An 18177-nucleotide genomic window follows, 5' to 3' on the forward strand; every position below is an offset into this window, starting at 1 on the left:
TAAGGCTATTAAAAATAGATTATTTAGGATTAGGCAATTCCGTACACTTCATGGTATTTCGTTATATCTTATTTCAAACACTTTATTTAGCTGATACTTGTTTTTAAAGTATCAACTAAATAACCCATGGACACTACCAGTGTGGCAACACAATTAATAATATTTGGTCAAAATACAGAAAAAACACATAATCAGGACAATAAATGCTGAAACCACAACATTTTAACTTAAACACAAATGCCACAGAAAGTCAGTGGCTGTTAATAACAGTTTTTAACCATGAAGTCTATAAAACATGTGCCTAATGATTAAATCTGCACAAAATAAGTTTAAGAGATAGTTTTTTTTACAAAAAGACTGTGATTAATTTACAAAGTTTACATGTATGAATATTAAGATGTAAACACCCTGAGAAAACGGATGGATTAAACCTTAATATTTAATAATGTTTCGCACTCAGTCCCTTCACGTGTAAGAGGGATAGTGCATGACTGCTCTGGCAACCCTAGCAAGGCCGCTCACGAGGCTCTTCCTTTCTCAGCCAGCACCGTATCAGCGGGTGAGTGCGTGGCGTGGATGGACTGGTGAAATTTGTCAAAATTCACTCTACTCAGCCAATTTGAGTATCACTAGAACGCCGCAAACATGCCGGCGTATTTTCAAAGGCCGGAGAATGCTCTGAAACGAGCGAACGGTAAGTGGAAAGACAACATAATGTTGTTCAAATGTCAGACATTCATGCTAACGGTAGCTAGCCTTCGTCACTGATGCTCCGCTAGTTAGCCTAGCATGCTAGTAAGGCGGGTAAGCCATATGTGTTCACGGCTTCATTAAGCTAACCGGCTCTGCGATGTTTGTTGTACTGACAATTGATTGCGGCAGTGACACAATACACATGATACACATGTCATCAGATGACAGTTAACAGTTAACACTCGTGTCAGCTTTAACACTGTTTTGACAATGCCTCAGCTGTTGGTGCTTTTTGTTCTTGTAGCTTTGATGCTAATGTCACGTTCACCAAGCACCACGGGCCTAACAATGTCAGGCTGATTTAGCTAACCACGGTAATAGAGCTAATGCGAAAATCCTGTGGTTTAGTGGTTATGCTATGTTTTGAATGGTTATGAATGGCATGTTATGAAGCTAATGTTGGTCTATTTCTGGATGTGTTTACACAGAGTTTCTTGAGGTTGACAAGAAGCAGCCAGCTTTGGATGTTTTGTACGATGTCATCAAGAGCAAGAAACATCGAACATGGCAGAAGATCCACGAGCCCATCATGCTCAAATACCTGGAGCTCTGCGTGGATCTTCGCAAGAGCCACCTGGCCAAGGAGGGTCTCTACCAGTACAAGAACATCTGCCAGCAGGTGTGTGAAATGTGTTATGTTTGCACAGATGGGGTAGTTGCTTTTGTCAGACTTTTTGGAAATTAAAGTGGAACATCTTGCTTTCAGGTGAACATCAAATCTCTGGAGGATGTGGTTAGGGCTTACCTGAAGCTGGCGGAGGAGAAGACTGAGACCGCTAAGGGGGAGTCCCAGCAGATGGTCCTGGATATTGAGGATCTGGACAACATCCAGACTCCTGAAAGGTGAGGATAATCAAATGTCAAATGCAGAATATGTTTCGGTGAAGCATAAAGGGGCTTTAATATCAATAGTTGGACATCGTTTAATTTACAGATAGAAAAAAGTGAATCTAAACGTATCGTTTTGTCCGATGATTGTGTTGTCCAGTTTACTGGTTTCACTTTTAACACTAAGCTTGTTGTCACTTTAGTGTTCTCCTGAGTGCTGTCAGTGGAGAGGACACTCAGGATCGTACCGATCGCCTGCTGCTCACTCCTTGGGTGAAGTTCTTGTGGGAGTCCTACCGCCAGTGCTTGGACCTGCTGAGGAACAACTCCAAGGTGGAGCGCCTGTACCATGACATCGCCCAGCAAGGTATTGACACACATGGAATACTTTTTATTAAAGGTGGGGTAGGTAAGTTTAAGAAACCGGCTCGAGATACACTTTTTGTTATATTCCATGGAATGCTCTTAACATCCCGATAGCAATGAATATCTTCAGTGCTTTGACAAAAAATCCATTAAAAAATTTCATCTGTGGAAGCCGTAGCACTGTAAAAAGTACGACCAATCATTTTAGCCGGCCAGGCTAAAATAACTGGATGGCCTACCTGCCTGTCAGCATTCCTTCTGTGCACAAACTTATCTTGTGCCTCATTGGTCATGTGCACGTTCGTGTGTGTTGGAGGAGGGGCTCTGTAAAGAAGTGGCAGATTTTTTCCGGCTGTGTATTTTCAAATTCTAGCGCACTCGAGCTGGTTTCTCCAAAATTACCTACCCCACCTTTAAAGATTTTGTTTGTATTACATTTTCTATTGTCTAAATTGCTACCATATGTCCAAATGATAACCCATGTACCAAAAATGACATCAGCACCTATTTTTAAATAAAAAACTGTTTTTCATACGTCGAGTAAAATAATTTAAATCAAAACGACTAATTCAATAGGTTTCATTATGAAATAAACATTTGAATATTTCATGTGAAAACTGCTTTTATCTATATGGTTTTAATAAGATTATTCCAAGTTATGAATATATTCAAATGTACTCAAAAAGAAAATGATCAAATAGAAATTCAGCCATACATTAAATGTTGAATGTTACAAACTAAATTCTGATAATGACTGGTAATCTTTTTTGCAGCATTCAAGTTCTGCCTGCAGTACACCCGTAAAGCAGAATTTCGCAAGTTGTGTGACAATCTGCGTATGCATCTGGGTCAGATCCAGCGCCACCACAACCAGAGCACGGCCATCAACCTGAACAACCCGGAGAGTCAGTCCATGCACCTGGAGACTCGCCTGGTGCAGCTGGACAGCGCCATCAGCATGGAGCTCTGGCAGGTCTGTACACCATACACTGATTTTGTCTCAAGGGATTAATACAATTTATAATATAAAGTGTATGCTCTGTATGAAAACCAAAAGGCAGTATAGTAATAAATACATGTCTTCCAGTGTATTGAAAAATGTGACATACTCAAAGTGAAGCATTATAACAATGTAGTACTGTTTGTCTTTTTCCAGGAAGCATTCAAGGCTGTTGAAGACATCCATGGCCTGTTTGCCCTTTCCAAGAAGCCTCCCAAGCCCCAGTTGATGGCCAACTACTACAACAAGGTGTCGACTGTGTTCTGGAAATCTGGAAACGCTCTCTTCCACGCCTGCACCCTCCACCGGCTCTATCACCTCTCAAGGGAGATGCGTAAGAATCTGACCCAAGATGAGATGCAGAGGTATTTTATTTACTATCCGTGTACATCTTTTGCTTTTGGTAGTGAACAAATGGTTAATGATGCTTATTTTGGATCTTCAGGATGTCCACCAGAGTCCTCCTGGCCACGCTGTCTATCCCCATCACCCCCGAGCGCACAGACATTGCTCGGCTGCTGGACATGGATGGCATCATTGTTGAAAAACAACGCCGGCTGGCCACCCTCCTGGGCCTGCAGTCTCCACCAACCCGGCAGAGTCTCATCAATGACATGGTACAGCATCTGCATATGTTATGTATTCTAGGTTTCAACAGTGTTCCTCAAACCTTTTTTAGTAGGTACAAACACAACTCTTAATTGTTTGCTTTTGTGATGAGTACAATGGTTTGAAAAGTGTCTTTAACCTGATCTTGTAAGGCTGTTGGTACATATTGCTAATACGTTTTTATTCTAGGTGAGATTTAACTTGCTGCAGTATGTTGTACCCGAAGTGAAAGAACTGTACAACTGGCTCGAGGTAGACTTTCACCCTCTAAAGCTGAGCGGACGAATGACCAAGGTAAACATCTTGCAACAACCAGCTTTATAATACGGACATTATACAATCCATTTGTCATTTTAGTTGCAGTTCATTTACAAAACTTTTGGATGAATTGATTGTAGTTGGTCATGTTTCATTAAAGCACATGTTAACACACGTATTCTCCCACCAGGTGCTGAACTGGGTGAGAGACCAGTCTGAGAAGGAGTCTGATCTGCAGCACTATGTCCCTCACCTGCAGGGTAATACCATCCTGAGGCTCCTGCAACAGGTAATTGACTTCACTCTTTTCCTTCCACTGGAATGCTCTCCTTAATCCATTCTTAAAATATAATGGCTGAATCCCTCAAATATGTTCTCCATTGGTTTTATTAGGTTGCACAGATCTATCAAAGCATCGAGTTCACCCGCCTGGCCTCCCTGGTTCCCTTTGTGGACGCCTTCCAGCTGGAGCGCTCCATTGTGGATGCTGCCCGCCACTGTGATCTGCAGGTAAGGTCAACCCAAGGAGAGATCCATAAACTACTGATCAACCGATACAAATTGTATAACAGTTGAGTGTGTTTTTAATTTTTACTGTTTTGAACAATTCATCAAAATGTGCTGTTCCCTGTAGGTCCGTATAGACCACACCTCTCGAAATCTGAGCTTTGGCTCCGACCTGAACTACTCGACCAAAGAAGACGCCCCTGTCGGTCCATTCCTGCAGAACATGCCATCAGCGCAGATAAGGAACCAGCTGACTGCCATGTCTTCTTCTCTGGCTAAGGCCGTCCAGGTCATCAAGCCTGCCTCCATCCTGGTGAGTTCCCTCCCTACTGAACTCTCATATACAGGCACACAGAAACAGCAATATTAGCTTTTTACCTACCTAGGTATCTTCATGTGATAATAATTCTATACTAAACAGCATTTAAATATGTCTCCTTCTCAGCAAGAGCGCGAGGAGCAGAGCCAGCTGGCAATGGCTGCCTATCTGAAAAATGCCCGCAAGGATCACCAGCGCATACTGGCTCGCAGACAGACCATCGAAGAGCGTAAGGAGCGCCTGGAGAGCCTGAACATTGCGCGTGAGAAGGAGGAGCTGGAGCTGCGTGAAGCTGAGATGCAGAAGGTTCGCAAGGCTGAGGAGGAGCGACTGCGCCAGGAAGCCAAAGAGAGGGAGAAGGAGCGCATCATGCAGGAGCACGAGCTGATCAAGAAGAAGACAGTCCGTGAGCGGCTGGAGCAGATCAAGAAGACGGAGCTTGGAGCCAAGGCCTTCAAGGATATTGATATTGAGGTAATATAGATGTAACTCCATGTTGCAATGCATGTTCACTGTCATATTAGGTTTTAAGTTAAGACTAACAAATATGTTCTGTACAGGACCTCGAGGAGCTGGACCCTGACTTCATCATGGCCAAACAGGTGGAGCAGCTGGAGAAGGAGAAGAGGGAACTCCAGGAGCGCCTGAAGAACCAGGAGAAAAAGGTAACTTGAGTGAGGCATCAGTGAAAACATCAGTCACTTAGGTGAGAACTGGACACTAATCTATCTTTCTCTCCAGATTGACTACTTTGAGAGGGCCAAACGTCTGGAGGAGATTCCTCTCATCAAACAGGCTTATGAGGAGCAGCGAATCAAGGACATGGAACTATGGGAGCTCCAGGAGGAGGATAGGGTATGTACATACAAATAAACACGTGCATAGATCTCATAAATGAAATGAACCCAGGTGAATTTCTAGAATATAAGATTTGTATCTTTTCTTATTGTAGATCAGTAACATGGAAGTCGAGCGGGAGAAGGCTCTGGAGCACAAGAAGCGCATGTCCAGGATGATGGAGGACAAAGAAAGCTTCTTGGGCAAAATAACTGCTGCTCGTAGCTGTGTCTATGAGGTAAGACTTAGTCCTTTCATCAGCTCATGTTGAGTTACTTGTGGCACATTTCCACTGCAGCGCGTAGCATGGTTTAAGCGGGCCCGTTTTTGGTTGCGTTTCCACTAGGGGTGGTTCCGGCTAACAGGTACTTTTTCACAGTTTTTCTGGCCCTCCAAAATCGTGGTTCTTTCCGGGCCAACAACCGGGCTGAGTATGCTAAACTAGTGAGAGAATCGCTGGCAAGGGGGCTACAACAAGATGAACATATTTGACCGTGATTTAATTGTAATACATGTTTCAAAATGATGCCGAAGTAACAACATACTGATACCGGTTAGTAAAAACCATGAATTAATGCTTTGACAAGTCTGCAGACAGACGGCAGGCGAAAAACCTTTTTAGAATGCGTGTTTTCTGAATGGAGCTTGGCTAAGCTAACGCAGTATATGCTCCGACCGTCCACACTCACAACAACGGCCTACAGACATAAATAAACCAGCGACTGACCTCCATGACACAGGCAGTCTGTGGTTTGTACTTGTTTAACTTGTGTCTAGTTTCTGAACAGATATGAAGAGCTGTGAGCTCTGAGTGCTAACAGCTGATGTTGGTTTTGTGGTTCGCATTGAAGATGACGTCACGGCTCCGCCTACACTGCGTTACTATAGTTACTGCCCCAGCTACTAAACTAATGGAAACGCAGCATAAAGTGAGCCTGGCCTACGAGGCCTAACTATAACGTACTAAGCCGTGCGAGGTCCTGCAGTGAAAATGCGCATTACAGCAGTCATTTGCTTTTTGCAACTTAAGTGCCCCCTTAATGGGGCAGCGAAATAGTTTTTTTCTAGGGTGCAGTGGTAACAAATTCACTGTTCTGTCTTTGAAGGAAAAACTGAAAACCTTTGAGGATCGCTTGGTGGAGGAGAGGAAAAAGCGCATGGAAGAAAGGAAGAAGCAGCGCAAAGAGGACAGGCGTAACAACTTCTACCGTCAGAAAGAGGAAGATGCTCAGCGTATCCACGAGGAGTCACTCAAGAAAGGTATTTCATTTCTGTTTTCAAACTTTCTTGCGAAGGAGGACATTTGGGTGTTCTTTTAGCAGTTGTAGATAAAGTTGTTTTTGGGTTTATTTCATTGGCCTGATGACTTTCGCATGGGTATTGGAATTGGACATCACAAATGATCAGTCAAGAAAGAATGTTTCTCTTCCAATCAGCGAGGCCACTCCAAGTATATCGCACCCTGTTATATATGTTTTTTATCCAGGCTTAATGCTGTCATTTTGTCAAGGTTTGAACACATAGTTTTCTGCTTCTCTTGCAGAGCGTGAGGAGGCTGAACGCATTGAAAATGAGCAGCGAGAGGAGGAGGATCGGGAGTACCAGGAGCGGCTGCGCAAACTCGAGGAGCAGGAACGAAAGCAGCGCGCTCGTCAACAGGAGATCGAGGAGCGGGAACGCCGTCGTGACGAAGAGAAACGGGTCCCAGCCGAGGAGAAACCCAAGGTACAACTAGATTAGTACTTATTTCTTGGCTCATGGTCAGAGCCTACAGTTACTGACAAGAGCAGTGGGAATTCTAGGTTATTTCTCTATATACGTTTATCATGCTATGTTACCAAGGTAAATCTGGACCATACTGCCTGGAATAGAGATACAATTCAAATAAAGAGTTTTTTGAAAAACTACATTTGACTTTATTTTACTGCATTATGAATGGCTTTCAATCAGTCAAATCTATAAAATGAGGTAAGGTCACACCTGTGTATACATGTTGCTAGTTAATGAGATCTACCATTAATTTATCATTATAGTTGGTCAGTTTAGATGATGGAAAGGAGCACAAATCTATCATGTATCACTATCATTAATAACTGAGTGCTAAATAATGGACAGGCCAAAAAAAGTGATGGTGCTGTAATAACACAATGTGTGTTGATCGATATGTTTTGCTTATACAGGATTGGAGCGAAAAGGAGGTTGCAAAGGACACTGAGAAGGAGGAAGGAGGAGGAGGAGGAGGAGGAGGGTGGAGGAAGCGCACGGCTTTGCCTGACAAGTAGGTGTTGGTACCTCTATTTAAAAAAAAAGTCTGTTTGTTTTAACACCATTAGAAGAAGAAGAAAAAAAGGGCAGGCTCCCCTAACAATACCTTTGCTCTCTCCAGGGAAAAGAGACAGGAAGATGACAACGAGGAAAAAGAAGCTCCTGTCAGGCGAGCGGAAGGTTTCCGCAGGGATGGAGAAGACAGAGCACCCCGTCGGGGGGGCTTCGATGAAGACCGAGCCCCCCGCCGTGCCGAAACTGAGGACCGCCCCATACGAAGAGGCTTCGACGATGACCGTGGTACACGTAGAGGTTTCGAGGAGGACCGTGCCCCGAGGCGTGCTTTCGATGATGACCGTGCCCCGAGGCGTGGCTTTGATGACGACAGAAGTTCTCGCAGAGGCACGGATGACACCTGGGGTCCCAGGAGAGGAGGAGAGGATGAAGAGAAGGGTGGAAAGAGAGGCGTTGAAGAGGCTCCACGTCGTGGTGAGGATGACAAAGCACGGAAGCCCTTGGTCAGGCCTGGTAAGCCTGTGGCCTTTCAGCTGGTAATAACTGAAAGAGCTGTCTTAGTTAACTGTAGCAGGATGATGAGAAAATGCATGTGTTGCAGGTGGTTGGCGTGAGCGAGAGAAGGCTCGCGAGGACAGCTGGGGTCCTCCCAGGGACAAGTCCAGGGAGAAAGACGATGATACTGAAGAAGAGCCCAAACCAAGCGAGCGGCGTCCAGTCAAGTGAGCCTCACAGACTTATTCCTTTTTGTAATAATGCGGAGGACATCATGACTACGTTTTCTCCAAGGAGTTGTGTTAATTAGTTTCACAATCTATTCACAGAGAGGAGAGTGTCTGGAGGAGACCCGGCACAGAGGAAGGAGGAAGCAGCTGGAGAGACTCTCGAAAAGAGACCGCTGACAGTGATGATCGCCGAGGAGGGCGTGAGGAGCGTCAGATCGAGCGTCCGCGTGAGGAGCGTCAGATCGAGCGTCCGCGTGTGGAGCGTCAGATCGAGCGTCAGATCGAGCGTCCGGCCGAGCGTCAGATCGAGCGTCAGATCGAGCGTCCGGCAGAGCGTCAGATCGAGCGTCCGGCAGAGCGTCAGATCGAGCGTCCGGCAGAGCGTCAGATCGAGCGTCCGGCAGAGCGTCAGATCGAGCGTCCGGCAGAGCGTCAGATCGAGCGTCCGGCAGAGCGTCCTGCTGAGCGTCAGATCGAGCGTCCAGCCGAGCGTCAGATCGAGCGTCCAGCCGAGCGTCAGATCGAGCGTCCGATCAGAGAGAGCCGGGATGAGCGTGAAGTCAGAGCCCCACCCAGAGAAACAGAGGATGGTAAGCAGTTAGATTTCAAAATGTAACCGCTGCATGAACATCAGGGATACAGCTTTGCTACATCATTTGTTTTCCTTAAAAGATGTGAAGTCTTGTTGACCTATGTGGCAGTGTTGAGTTCAACCAGCAGAGGTCGCTTTTACCCTAATTTCTGCTAGAGCCTGTGTTTGAGGAGGAGTCTTGCTTGTAATGTCAAAATGTTTCTGTTGAAACCTCTCCTAATGAGCGTCCTTGTTTCCGTAAGGAGCTTCTTGGCGTCGTGGAGGCGAGGAGAAACGGGAGGAGCGTCCCAAAGAGGGTGAGACCGAGGAAGAAAAAGCCAACGCTCGCCGCATCAAGAACGAGACGGATGATGACGGCTGGACCACTGTCCGCCGCTGAGCAACATCTGCATCCAATTAGTTCAACGAAATTGCTTCTGAAAAATAAATTTGGATTCCCATCAGCCAGTTATAAATTAATGGCCACACGCTTCTAACACTCATGTGCGTTATTACTTTGAATTGAATAATTATAGACAATAGTTTTCCTGGGGATTTTTTTTTTTTTTTTAATCCATTTCTTCACAGTTGTTTGAACTTGAGGCTCCCACCAGCCAGATCACCATCAACCAATGAACTTGTGTGTGCACTTTGGCCTCATGCAAACCATCAGAGTAAGCAAAGCTGCCCCCAGTGGTTAGGAGTATTATTACCTTACATGAAGAAGTAAACCTAACTATACTGATAACATAATTACCTGCAACAACTTTCTATGAAAATTCAGAGCATCACCAACTGCCTCTTTTTAAAATAATTCCCATTGCATAGATGTTATGATATGCCACAGATCCACATCTCCCTGTAAAGGCAATGACATGGGTTGGTCAAATGCGTCAGTGAACCTGTTCAAGAACTAGATACATTTACATTTGATGTGCATGCATTCAATTGATCTCGCCTGATATCCAGTGTGTGGTTTTATCTCTGCAACCAACGGTACCCAACCAGGTTGCATGTCAACAGTTAAAGCCTTTATTAATAAAGATGTTTGCTCACCACCTAATTGTTCATTTAATCTTAAATGACATATCACCTATAAAGATAGCATCACACTTATTAGTTTAGTGTTTAGTGTACACAAATGTCACAGTTCCCTACGTGGGGTAGGGGGATTAACCTAACCTTATAAAGTAGTAGAAGTATTAATGCTATTATTCATTTTAAGTACCTCTGTAAAAACTAAATTGTGAAAGTACGACTTGACTTGGAAATAGGTGTCCACTTCAACATCTTGGATCCCAGCAGCTGAAGTATTAGATGCACCTGACCTAACTTCTTCCTAGTGCAACACCAGTAAAACTAAACTATTCGTCATCATGTTGTGGACTTGCTGGCTCTTCATCATTTTAAGTTACCCTAAAGCTCTTCAAGCCCCGTTTTGGTTCCATCGTATACACCATTATGTAACTGACCACTAGAGGTCAGTAAAGCTCCGTGCAGAGGACACGCGTCTCCCTGTCAGAGCTGCTCTGGTTCATGTCCACGATCAGCAGCTAACTCAGGAAAACTCCGAATATATGAACATGCATGCAGCGGTCAGTCAGCCACTTAGAAAACCAATAACATCATGTAAGAGTTGTTTTTAAAAAAACTTCAACCATACTGAACTAAAACTAAATATTCCGTCACAACACATGGCTTTGAATGTGGACCTGCCCCATTTTAAAGCGTTGTATAGAATAATGTTACTATAATCATCAAGATAAAATGCGTTTCATGTGTAAGACATTGACATTTATTTGGTACGATTTTTATATATAAAAAAAGGAACCTTTATAAATTCACTAAAGAAAATAAAACATCCAAACTGCTAACGTTTCCTGATCATTACAATTGCATATGACACATTTTAACAATGTCCATTCAGTTGTATTATGTGATGCAGGCCTACAGCTGTTGAGGCTTTAGTTCACAGCCTATTGTATTCTACACAGACCTTTAACCTGGCCGCACAAATAAACCGACTGCTCCATAAGCTGTATGAACAAGTGTGTCCTATATTCTATTCATAACAACAATAATAATGCCATACTTAAATAACATGTTTACTTTGCCACTTCAATTTTCTTGCATCTGAAGTCGTTCTAAATGCATTTCAAGATCCCCACCAAGTTGCACCAACACTCAAGAAACATGCAACCAAGCTATTCCAACATGAAAGAATATGTATTCCAAAATAAATAAATACAATGTTAATCACAATACGTTTTTTTTTTCATTGTTATGGCTGCATCTTTTAATTATTAGTGTTTTTTGGTTTTATATGAGCAGCCTTAACTGTGCGTGTTATTAATGTTTTTCATGTCTTTGTGAGGCCCTCGGCGCGCGGCCATGGCTGCAGCCTCGTGCTGCAGTCACAGGTAGCCCCTCCAAAAAACACCTGAGCGTTTTCATTCAAAAACACTGAATGGCAACCAGCGACTCATGAGTGGGAAGGTGTTACTGACATTTGAAGACTGACACTATCCTGTTTTATTGACAAAAGCTCGAAATATAAAGTCTACCATTGATCCCACCCAGCAGAAATTAAGTGCATTCTTTAATTTGAATAGTATCTGAAGAAAATGAAAAGGAGCTAGGACCAAACAAGAATTAAATACAGAAATTGTTAAAAATTGAGAAATAAATGAAGGCCAATTAAACAGCTGCTGTTGAGTATTATCCGAGCCAGCAGCATCGACTATAATAGACTTTAATAGAGTTGATTTGATGTTTGCGCAACATTGTTGTGCATAATTAAAAGTAATCACTTGCTAATACTAACACTACACGCACACCCACCCTTAAAAAAATCAGTTTGAAGCTGTCATAGCCATTAAATGCAAATAAGCAGGCTACCTTGAGCTTTACTGGTCCAGATGAGTGTGTTAAATGTCCTGGAGATATGTGCGCGTGAGTAAGTGTGGGGGGGCTCCTCTGGACGAATCCGTTCCGTGTTGCGCGTTCGAGTCCGCCTCTCCGCGCCCCTGCTTCCCATTGACGCACTTTTTAAGCGTCTTCCCCTTCTCCACCTTAAGGCGAGCAGCAGTGGCAGCGACCAATCACCATGCCATTACAGCCTTCAGAGGAAGCTGTTTATGGGACTGCAGCGCTAATTAGGCTCATGAACTAACAAATCTGCCTGCACGAACCCGGCGAGGAAAACGATCATATCCATGGATTAGTCTGGGAGTAGCCGAGCACTTTTTATTTTGTGGCTTTCTCGACACTGCAAACTTATATACTGCGCAGAAAACTTTCCTCCTTCCTTGGGTGTGGAGTATTTTTTAAAGCGAGAGCGCCTACCACAGCTTCACCTTAAACTGGGGAACCTGGACTATCAGACAATGTTTCAGCCTACACCCAAGAGGTGTTTTACGATAGAGTCTTTAGTGGCGAAGGATAATCCTCTACCGCTGTCCCGCACCGAGGAGCCCATCCGGCCAGCGGCACTCAGCTATGCAAACTCCGGCCAGATGAACCCCTTCCTCAACGGCTTCCACTCCGGCGGCAGGGGCGTCTACTCGAACCCGGACTTGGTGTTTGCGGAGGCGGTCTCTCATCAGCAGAACTCTGGCGCCCCGATGCATTCGGTGGCCCCGCCGCACGCTATGTCCGCTCACCCGCTTTCCTCCGCACACAGTCCGCACCCTCTTTTTGCCAGCCAGCAAAGGGACCCTTCAACTTTCTACCCCTGGTTATTACACAGATATAGATACTTGGGTCACAGATTTCAAGGTAAGTTATCCAAATGCTTCGTTTGGCTTTTTACGCACGATCGGCAGGGGATTGATTTCCTTCTCTCCATCGAATACAGACAGCATATAAGGAATCCAAATATGGAAAGCTATAGACAGCAGTTTTTCATCATGTCATGTCCACATTTCAGGCCAAAATATGACACGTATTCGGATTATTTCGCTAAGAACACGACCGTGTAGTGGATTTCTTCATTTAAATAAAGGGAAATCTCGAGGAAAATGTAAAAAGAAATGTGGCCGTGGCTTCTTAAGCTGTTTAGAGAGACTATTCAAGTCTAAAAAAAGATTAGTAGAAATGGTGACTTGTTGTACACTGTAGTGGAGGTTATTTTTAGCATTGGATATATGATCTTATCCATGCGTAAAAACGAAACTAATGCAACTCGTTGCTCGGCAGTTTATGCAAAGACTTAACTCACATTTTAAATAAAAATACAAAATGCAACAACTGGGTTGTTATTTATTTAATCTATGCTAATTATTTCAGGATGACATGAGTAAAATCTTTGGGTAATTTGGATTTTATTAACTGAGTTGACTTGGCCCCTTGCGTTTGTAGACTAGGAAAATGTGTTTATTATTTAATTTTGTTCGCTCATTTTATGGTATTTATATTCGAAAGTATTTTTTTTTCTTCTGACAAATAAAAGTAAAATGAACACAATTTAAAGAAAGGCATTCTAAATTAATGTAGGCCTATAAAGTGTTTTTACCTGCTGTTTATTTGAAAATGTTCATGCTGTTTCAATTTGACCTGTTATAGTGTTTACATATGCTATTTTTGAGATAATTTAATTATAGGCCCAGGATTACACCCCTGCTTTGTGTTTCTTTATCCCTTTACTTCATGCTGTGTCTCACACATTTTAAATGAAAAAGGTCAACAATAGGAAATAATTTAAAATAGCATGTGTTGGATAAATGATCTCAAGTTAATACTTATATCCAGCTCCTTCTCATGTATTGTTATCATGCCGTATTTCCAGTCTGCCCTCTGAGGTACACTATTGTTTCCTAGCTGTGCGCAGGCCTGCTTGTTAATGTTAATATCTTACAGAATAAAAGAAAGGTCATGACTGATCCTCGTTTTGTGCTCGTTTCCAGGTAATGAAACTAGTCCAGAGAGCTTCCTTTTGCACAACGCGCTGGCAAGAAAGCCCAAAAGAATCCGGACAGCTTTTTCACCTTCGCAACTCCTGCGGCTCGAACACGCGTTTGAGAAAAACCATTACGTGGTGGGAGCAGAAAGAAAACAGCTCGCCCACACCCTTAGCCTCACAGAAACTCAGGTAAGAATTTTTATTTTATTAACATTAAACATGTTGCTGTTTTCTTTGACCTGGGCAGTGCGCTCATTTTATTTTGAAATTGATATATTGCTTTTTGGTGTGTTGTGTCATATTATTGCCATTAGAATTGGCCTATTTGCACTTTATTATTTAGTAATTTAAAATATATATCCCTCACATTATGGCTGGCGGACTTGATGTGATATTTTTTTACTTTTGGTCTTAAACGTGGCTCGTGGTGCATTTTGAATGAAGCTGGTATATGTATCTTAATGACAACAAAGAATAGACATTTAGCAAGCAAAACAATAATTTTAAATAATCAGCATATTGTTTCTACAGACCAGAGTCCATAAATGCATGTTGTCAATGGCAGACAGAGGCTTTCTGTTGGATCCGATCCACTGTCATTGTATAGGCCTAACCTCATTTTAGGAGGGGTTGAATTACTTTGTTTTGGGGGGAGAATGTTGCCTTTCAAAATGGAGGGCAAATTAACCAGTTAACCATTTTATGGGATAGGCGATACAAAGAGCGAAGCGGGTTCAGTGAATTGCCCCTGCCATATTTAAGATGCTGTTTGAGCCCATCAGCCGCTGTCTTTTGTCCGCCGCGGCTGTTCTGGGCGGCGGGGCCTTTGGAGGGACTGAAGGGAGAAATGAACCATCACCTACTTTAATTGGCCCACGGAAGGCTTATTAAATGCACCTCGGTTGCCATTTAAGAGATAAAAAGGGGGCTGCCGAGTGATAAAGCAGGAACAGACAATTTATAGATTTAGATGTTGTTAATTCCCCGAGGTACCGTTTAACAGAGCTCAGTCGATTTAGAGGACTGTGTGAAACTGTGTGTTAAAAATGTCACTCCTTTATTTATTATAAACGTTCACATGCTGGCAGAAATACGATTTTTTTCGAAACAAATGTTGACCATACTTTACCTAACTTTTTCCAAACATCATTTGTTTTTAAGGGCATATTAAGTGCAGTATTTGTGCGTAAAAGTAATATTATATCAGCTTTAATTTGAGGATTTAAATGCATGGTTGACAATATAATTAATCCATGTTTATTCTGGAGGTTGTGTCCTCTCTGATCACCACTGCAGATCACAGTTTACCTTATTTTGTATTCTCATTCCACAGCTGCCTGCTTGCATTAAGCCCTGCTACAATAACAATGTGTCCCTTTTACGCGTGGTTTTGCGCACTGGCCAATCGCGGTTTATCTAGTGACACTGATCAAGTTTCTTTTCTTTTCTCTCTGTTTTTTTCTCCTCTTCAGGTAAAAGTGTGGTTTCAGAACCGGAGGACGAAGTTTAAGCGACAGAAGTTGGAGGAGGAGGGCTCGGAGTCTCAGCAGAAGAAGAAAGGATCGCATCACATAAACCGGTGGAGAATGGCGACTAAACAGGGGAGCAGCCCAGAGGAAATTGATGTCACTTCGGACGATTAAAAAAAAGAGACTTTATTAGCTTCTGAGTGATGGAGGACATGGATAAAGGATGCCGTGTAGAGACAGTGGGGGGGTACACAGCCAATGTCACATTTCAGATCTCCGGATCGGCAGCTGAGGGTGAGAGAAACCCGACATGTGGCACTGTGTCACCGCGTGGGTCTGTCAATCCAAGTGACCTAGGAAATGTGGCTGACAGTGTCTCAGTCCCCCCACCTGAACACTTCCACGCACCGACCCCCACCACTACAATCTCCCATCTACCGCCACCTCATTTTTTCTCCAATTCATATTGGACGTTTGCACTTCAGAAGGTTTTTTTTTGTGAAAAAACAAAAAAACATTTCCACTCCAAGATACCAAAACACCAAACAGCTTTTGTAAAACTTGAATTGCATGGTATAGTTTTTTTTCTTCTCCTGGTAGTTTTTTTTTTTTATTTGACACGTTTTTTCTCAAACCAAGAAAAAAAAATCAATATTGTTTTTAACTCTATTTTCAAACAGAGATGTCGTGCTTCTTCCTTTTTACAAAGTGTGCAGTCTTTAATTAATGATTCTCGTGTAAAAGTGATTGTGAAAACATATGAAGTAGCGGTGCTGCGTTATAGTGTTTTTTTGAAAAAAGAAAATACAACAAAACATTTGAATTTCGATTTAAAACAAAAAATACTTTTAATAGAGTGAATCAGACTACAGATAAAGTACTTAAATGGAAGGTGTCAGGGCTTTCCTTTAACCTAAAGCTTTACCAATGTGTCGCTGTGGCCCCACGCAGCCTTCTGTCAGGACGTCCCTCCAGTGAAAAGTTGCCGCGAAGGACTAAATGCAAGAATTGAGAGTTAAAAAAAACAAGCACTGAGCGTATTCCATGTACAGAAATGCTAAAAGTTAATGTTTCTGTTAAACCCTCTTTTACAGAATGTAAATAATGTTTGTGTTTGTGTTAAGTTTGCTACAATTTTAACACAAAGTATACTTCCAAGAAGTATGTAATTGTCAATATTTTGTCAATAAAGTTTTATCAATATGTTGCGCGCAGTAAAAGTAAAGACTTTTGATTATAGCTGAAATATGGCCTCTGGCGCATTAAGGGCAATTATCTTTATTTTATGTTGTGGCATCAAACGGAATCGTTTTGGATTTAGTGTACAGTGAGGTTTTTAAACTAAATACTGCAGCCTTTAATGCTCTGCGTTTGTTTCTCAGTCTGATTTTTTTGTGGGCTGCTCCACTGCAGCTACAAAGAGTCCCCACAAGCTTTTGTGAAAGTGCAAATCAGTTTGGGCAATTATCATGCGGGTAATATGAGGGGGAAAGGGGATGCATTGCCCAGTGGTCCACTTTAATCTCTTAATCCACGGATCCAAGGGGCCTTGGTTGGACATAATTTAGTACAATCTGACTACCCCTCACGACGCGATAAGGAAGGTTGCAATGTGCCGCAAAATGGGATCTTTGTTTAACATCTTGTCCTGTAGGCTCCATCCTGCTGCAAGCTGCTAGTGTTTTTCGACTGAAAGGGAAAATAACAGGATTTCTTTAACTAAACAAAATATATATTTACATCAGGAAATTATTTTCTGTTTACACACAAAAAACCCAGGAAACAATGCACCGTTAAAAAAAATCAGACACATTTACATTGGATTATGATTTGTTTTCTTTATGGTGAAATCATATAAACTCCAGTGTTGTCTGCTGCGAGGTTTGTTTAATTGTTTCCTAAACTAAAAGTGGCTGTTTTTGTGATTTTGGTTGGGGTTTGGAGGGGGGGCATATAGGGAATTCTTAATCGGCCCATAGATTATAACAGCAATAAAAATCTTTAGAGAATACCATTAGCTTTGGAAAAAAAACCTAAAAGCTTTATTACAAACCCAGCTTTGAAATAGGGGGGATTAGAGGACTGAAAGGGTCCCACAATAGTTAGAAGAAAAGGTTTCATGCTAATGAGGTTAATGCCCTTTGTATCTCCGGACTCCACAACTTCATTACTCCTATCTCGGGCAACACCGAGCGGCTCAGAGCTTCACAATCCACTCGAGCTTTTCCCTACCCTGCCTCTAAAGAAGGATTTGATAGCAGTCCTGTTCAAACTAGATAATTATATCTTTTCAAGTTGGAATTAAGATAAAGAAAGTGCAGTGGAGGCGGTGAGCCTTGATCCGCCGCAAACAAATTTGGCGCACTCTCCCCCCCCTCTGTGCGCCTGTATGGACACACAGGAGACAGGACAGCTTCTCATTAGAGCTGGCACAGTTTGATTCATGTAAACGCGTTTGTTTTTAACCTGGAATTATCTACACAAAAATGTAAATGTAGCAGCAGTTATTATATTGGAAATATATGTGTTCTGCTGATATGGTTTTAAAAATGTAAAACAAAATGTTGCCAAATGGAAAAAGCGACTGGCTTTAAATTCTAAATTGCAAACAAATCCAAAAGCACCCATTACAATATTTAAATTATAAAAACATTGTAATTTAGAATTTTAGAAATTATAGTGCATTTTTCTATAGATTATTCTCGGTCCAAACATTCCAAAATGATCGAATAATAAATAAATTGCGCATATAATT

The 18177-nt window shown here is 42.5% G+C and overlaps 2 protein-coding genes across 4 annotated transcripts; both read left to right on the top strand.

The window, feature by feature from the left end:
- Window positions 1-509: 509 nt before the first annotated feature.
- eif3s10 (eukaryotic translation initiation factor 3, subunit 10 (theta)) lies at window positions 510-9517 on the top strand. 3 transcript variants are annotated; one of them, XM_034100331.2, is made up of 22 exons: window positions 510-694; window positions 1182-1372; window positions 1460-1596; window positions 1785-1948; window positions 2721-2920; window positions 3104-3312; window positions 3393-3564; window positions 3746-3850; window positions 4005-4103; window positions 4208-4324; window positions 4449-4634; window positions 4767-5114; window positions 5201-5305; window positions 5382-5495; window positions 5593-5715; window positions 6584-6737; window positions 7021-7202; window positions 7658-7755; window positions 7864-8270; window positions 8359-8479; window positions 8582-9072; window positions 9317-9517. In XM_034100331.2, the coding sequence occupies exons 1-22, from the start codon at window positions 646-648 to the stop codon at window positions 9451-9453; spliced, it is 3909 nt and encodes a 1302-aa protein (XP_033956222.1). In that variant the 5' UTR covers window positions 510-645; the 3' UTR covers window positions 9454-9517. The 3 variants fall into 3 exon arrangements, with proteins under 3 accessions (XP_033956222.1, XP_033956223.1, XP_033956224.1); XM_034100332.1 differs by having other exon boundaries at window positions 511-694; window positions 9320-9517; XM_034100333.1 differs by having other exon boundaries at window positions 511-694; window positions 7864-8231.
- Window positions 9518-11983: 2466 nt separating this feature from the next.
- Window positions 11984-16629, top strand: emx2 (empty spiracles homeobox 2). Its single transcript, XM_034100116.1, has 3 exons — window positions 11984-12830; window positions 13958-14142; window positions 15426-16629. Exons 1-3 carry the CDS (start codon window positions 12440-12442, stop codon window positions 15594-15596), a joined length of 747 nt encoding a protein of 248 aa, XP_033956007.1. The 5' UTR covers window positions 11984-12439; the 3' UTR covers window positions 15597-16629.
- The last annotated feature ends 1548 nt before the right edge of the window (window positions 16630-18177 follow it).

This window comes from Pseudochaenichthys georgianus, chromosome 15 (assembly GCF_902827115.2).
Source record: "Pseudochaenichthys georgianus chromosome 15, fPseGeo1.2, whole genome shotgun sequence".
NCBI classification, from domain to species: domain Eukaryota; kingdom Metazoa; phylum Chordata; class Actinopteri; order Perciformes; family Channichthyidae; genus Pseudochaenichthys; species Pseudochaenichthys georgianus.

Excerpts from the sequence above, each read along its gene's own strand:
- eif3s10 (XM_034100331.2), top strand. The coding sequence starts at position 646 with ATGCCGGCGTATTTTCAAAGGCCGGAGAATGCTCTGAAACGAGCGAAC. Across the intron at positions 1,597-1,784 it reads AACATCCAGACTCCTGAAAG|TGTTCTCCTGAGTGCTGTCA; the intron begins GTGAGGATAATC and ends TTGTCACTTTAG. Across the intron at positions 7,756-7,863 it reads CGCACGGCTTTGCCTGACAA|GGAAAAGAGACAGGAAGATG; the intron begins GTAGGTGTTGGT and ends TGCTCTCTCCAG.
- emx2 (XM_034100116.1), top strand. The coding sequence starts at position 12,440 with ATGTTTCAGCCTACACCCAAGAGGTGTTTTACGATAGAGTCTTTAGTG. Across the intron at positions 12,831-13,957 it reads CTTGGGTCACAGATTTCAAG|GTAATGAAACTAGTCCAGAG; the intron begins GTAAGTTATCCA and ends GCTCGTTTCCAG. Across the intron at positions 14,143-15,425 it reads TTAGCCTCACAGAAACTCAG|GTAAAAGTGTGGTTTCAGAA; the intron begins GTAAGAATTTTT and ends TCTCCTCTTCAG.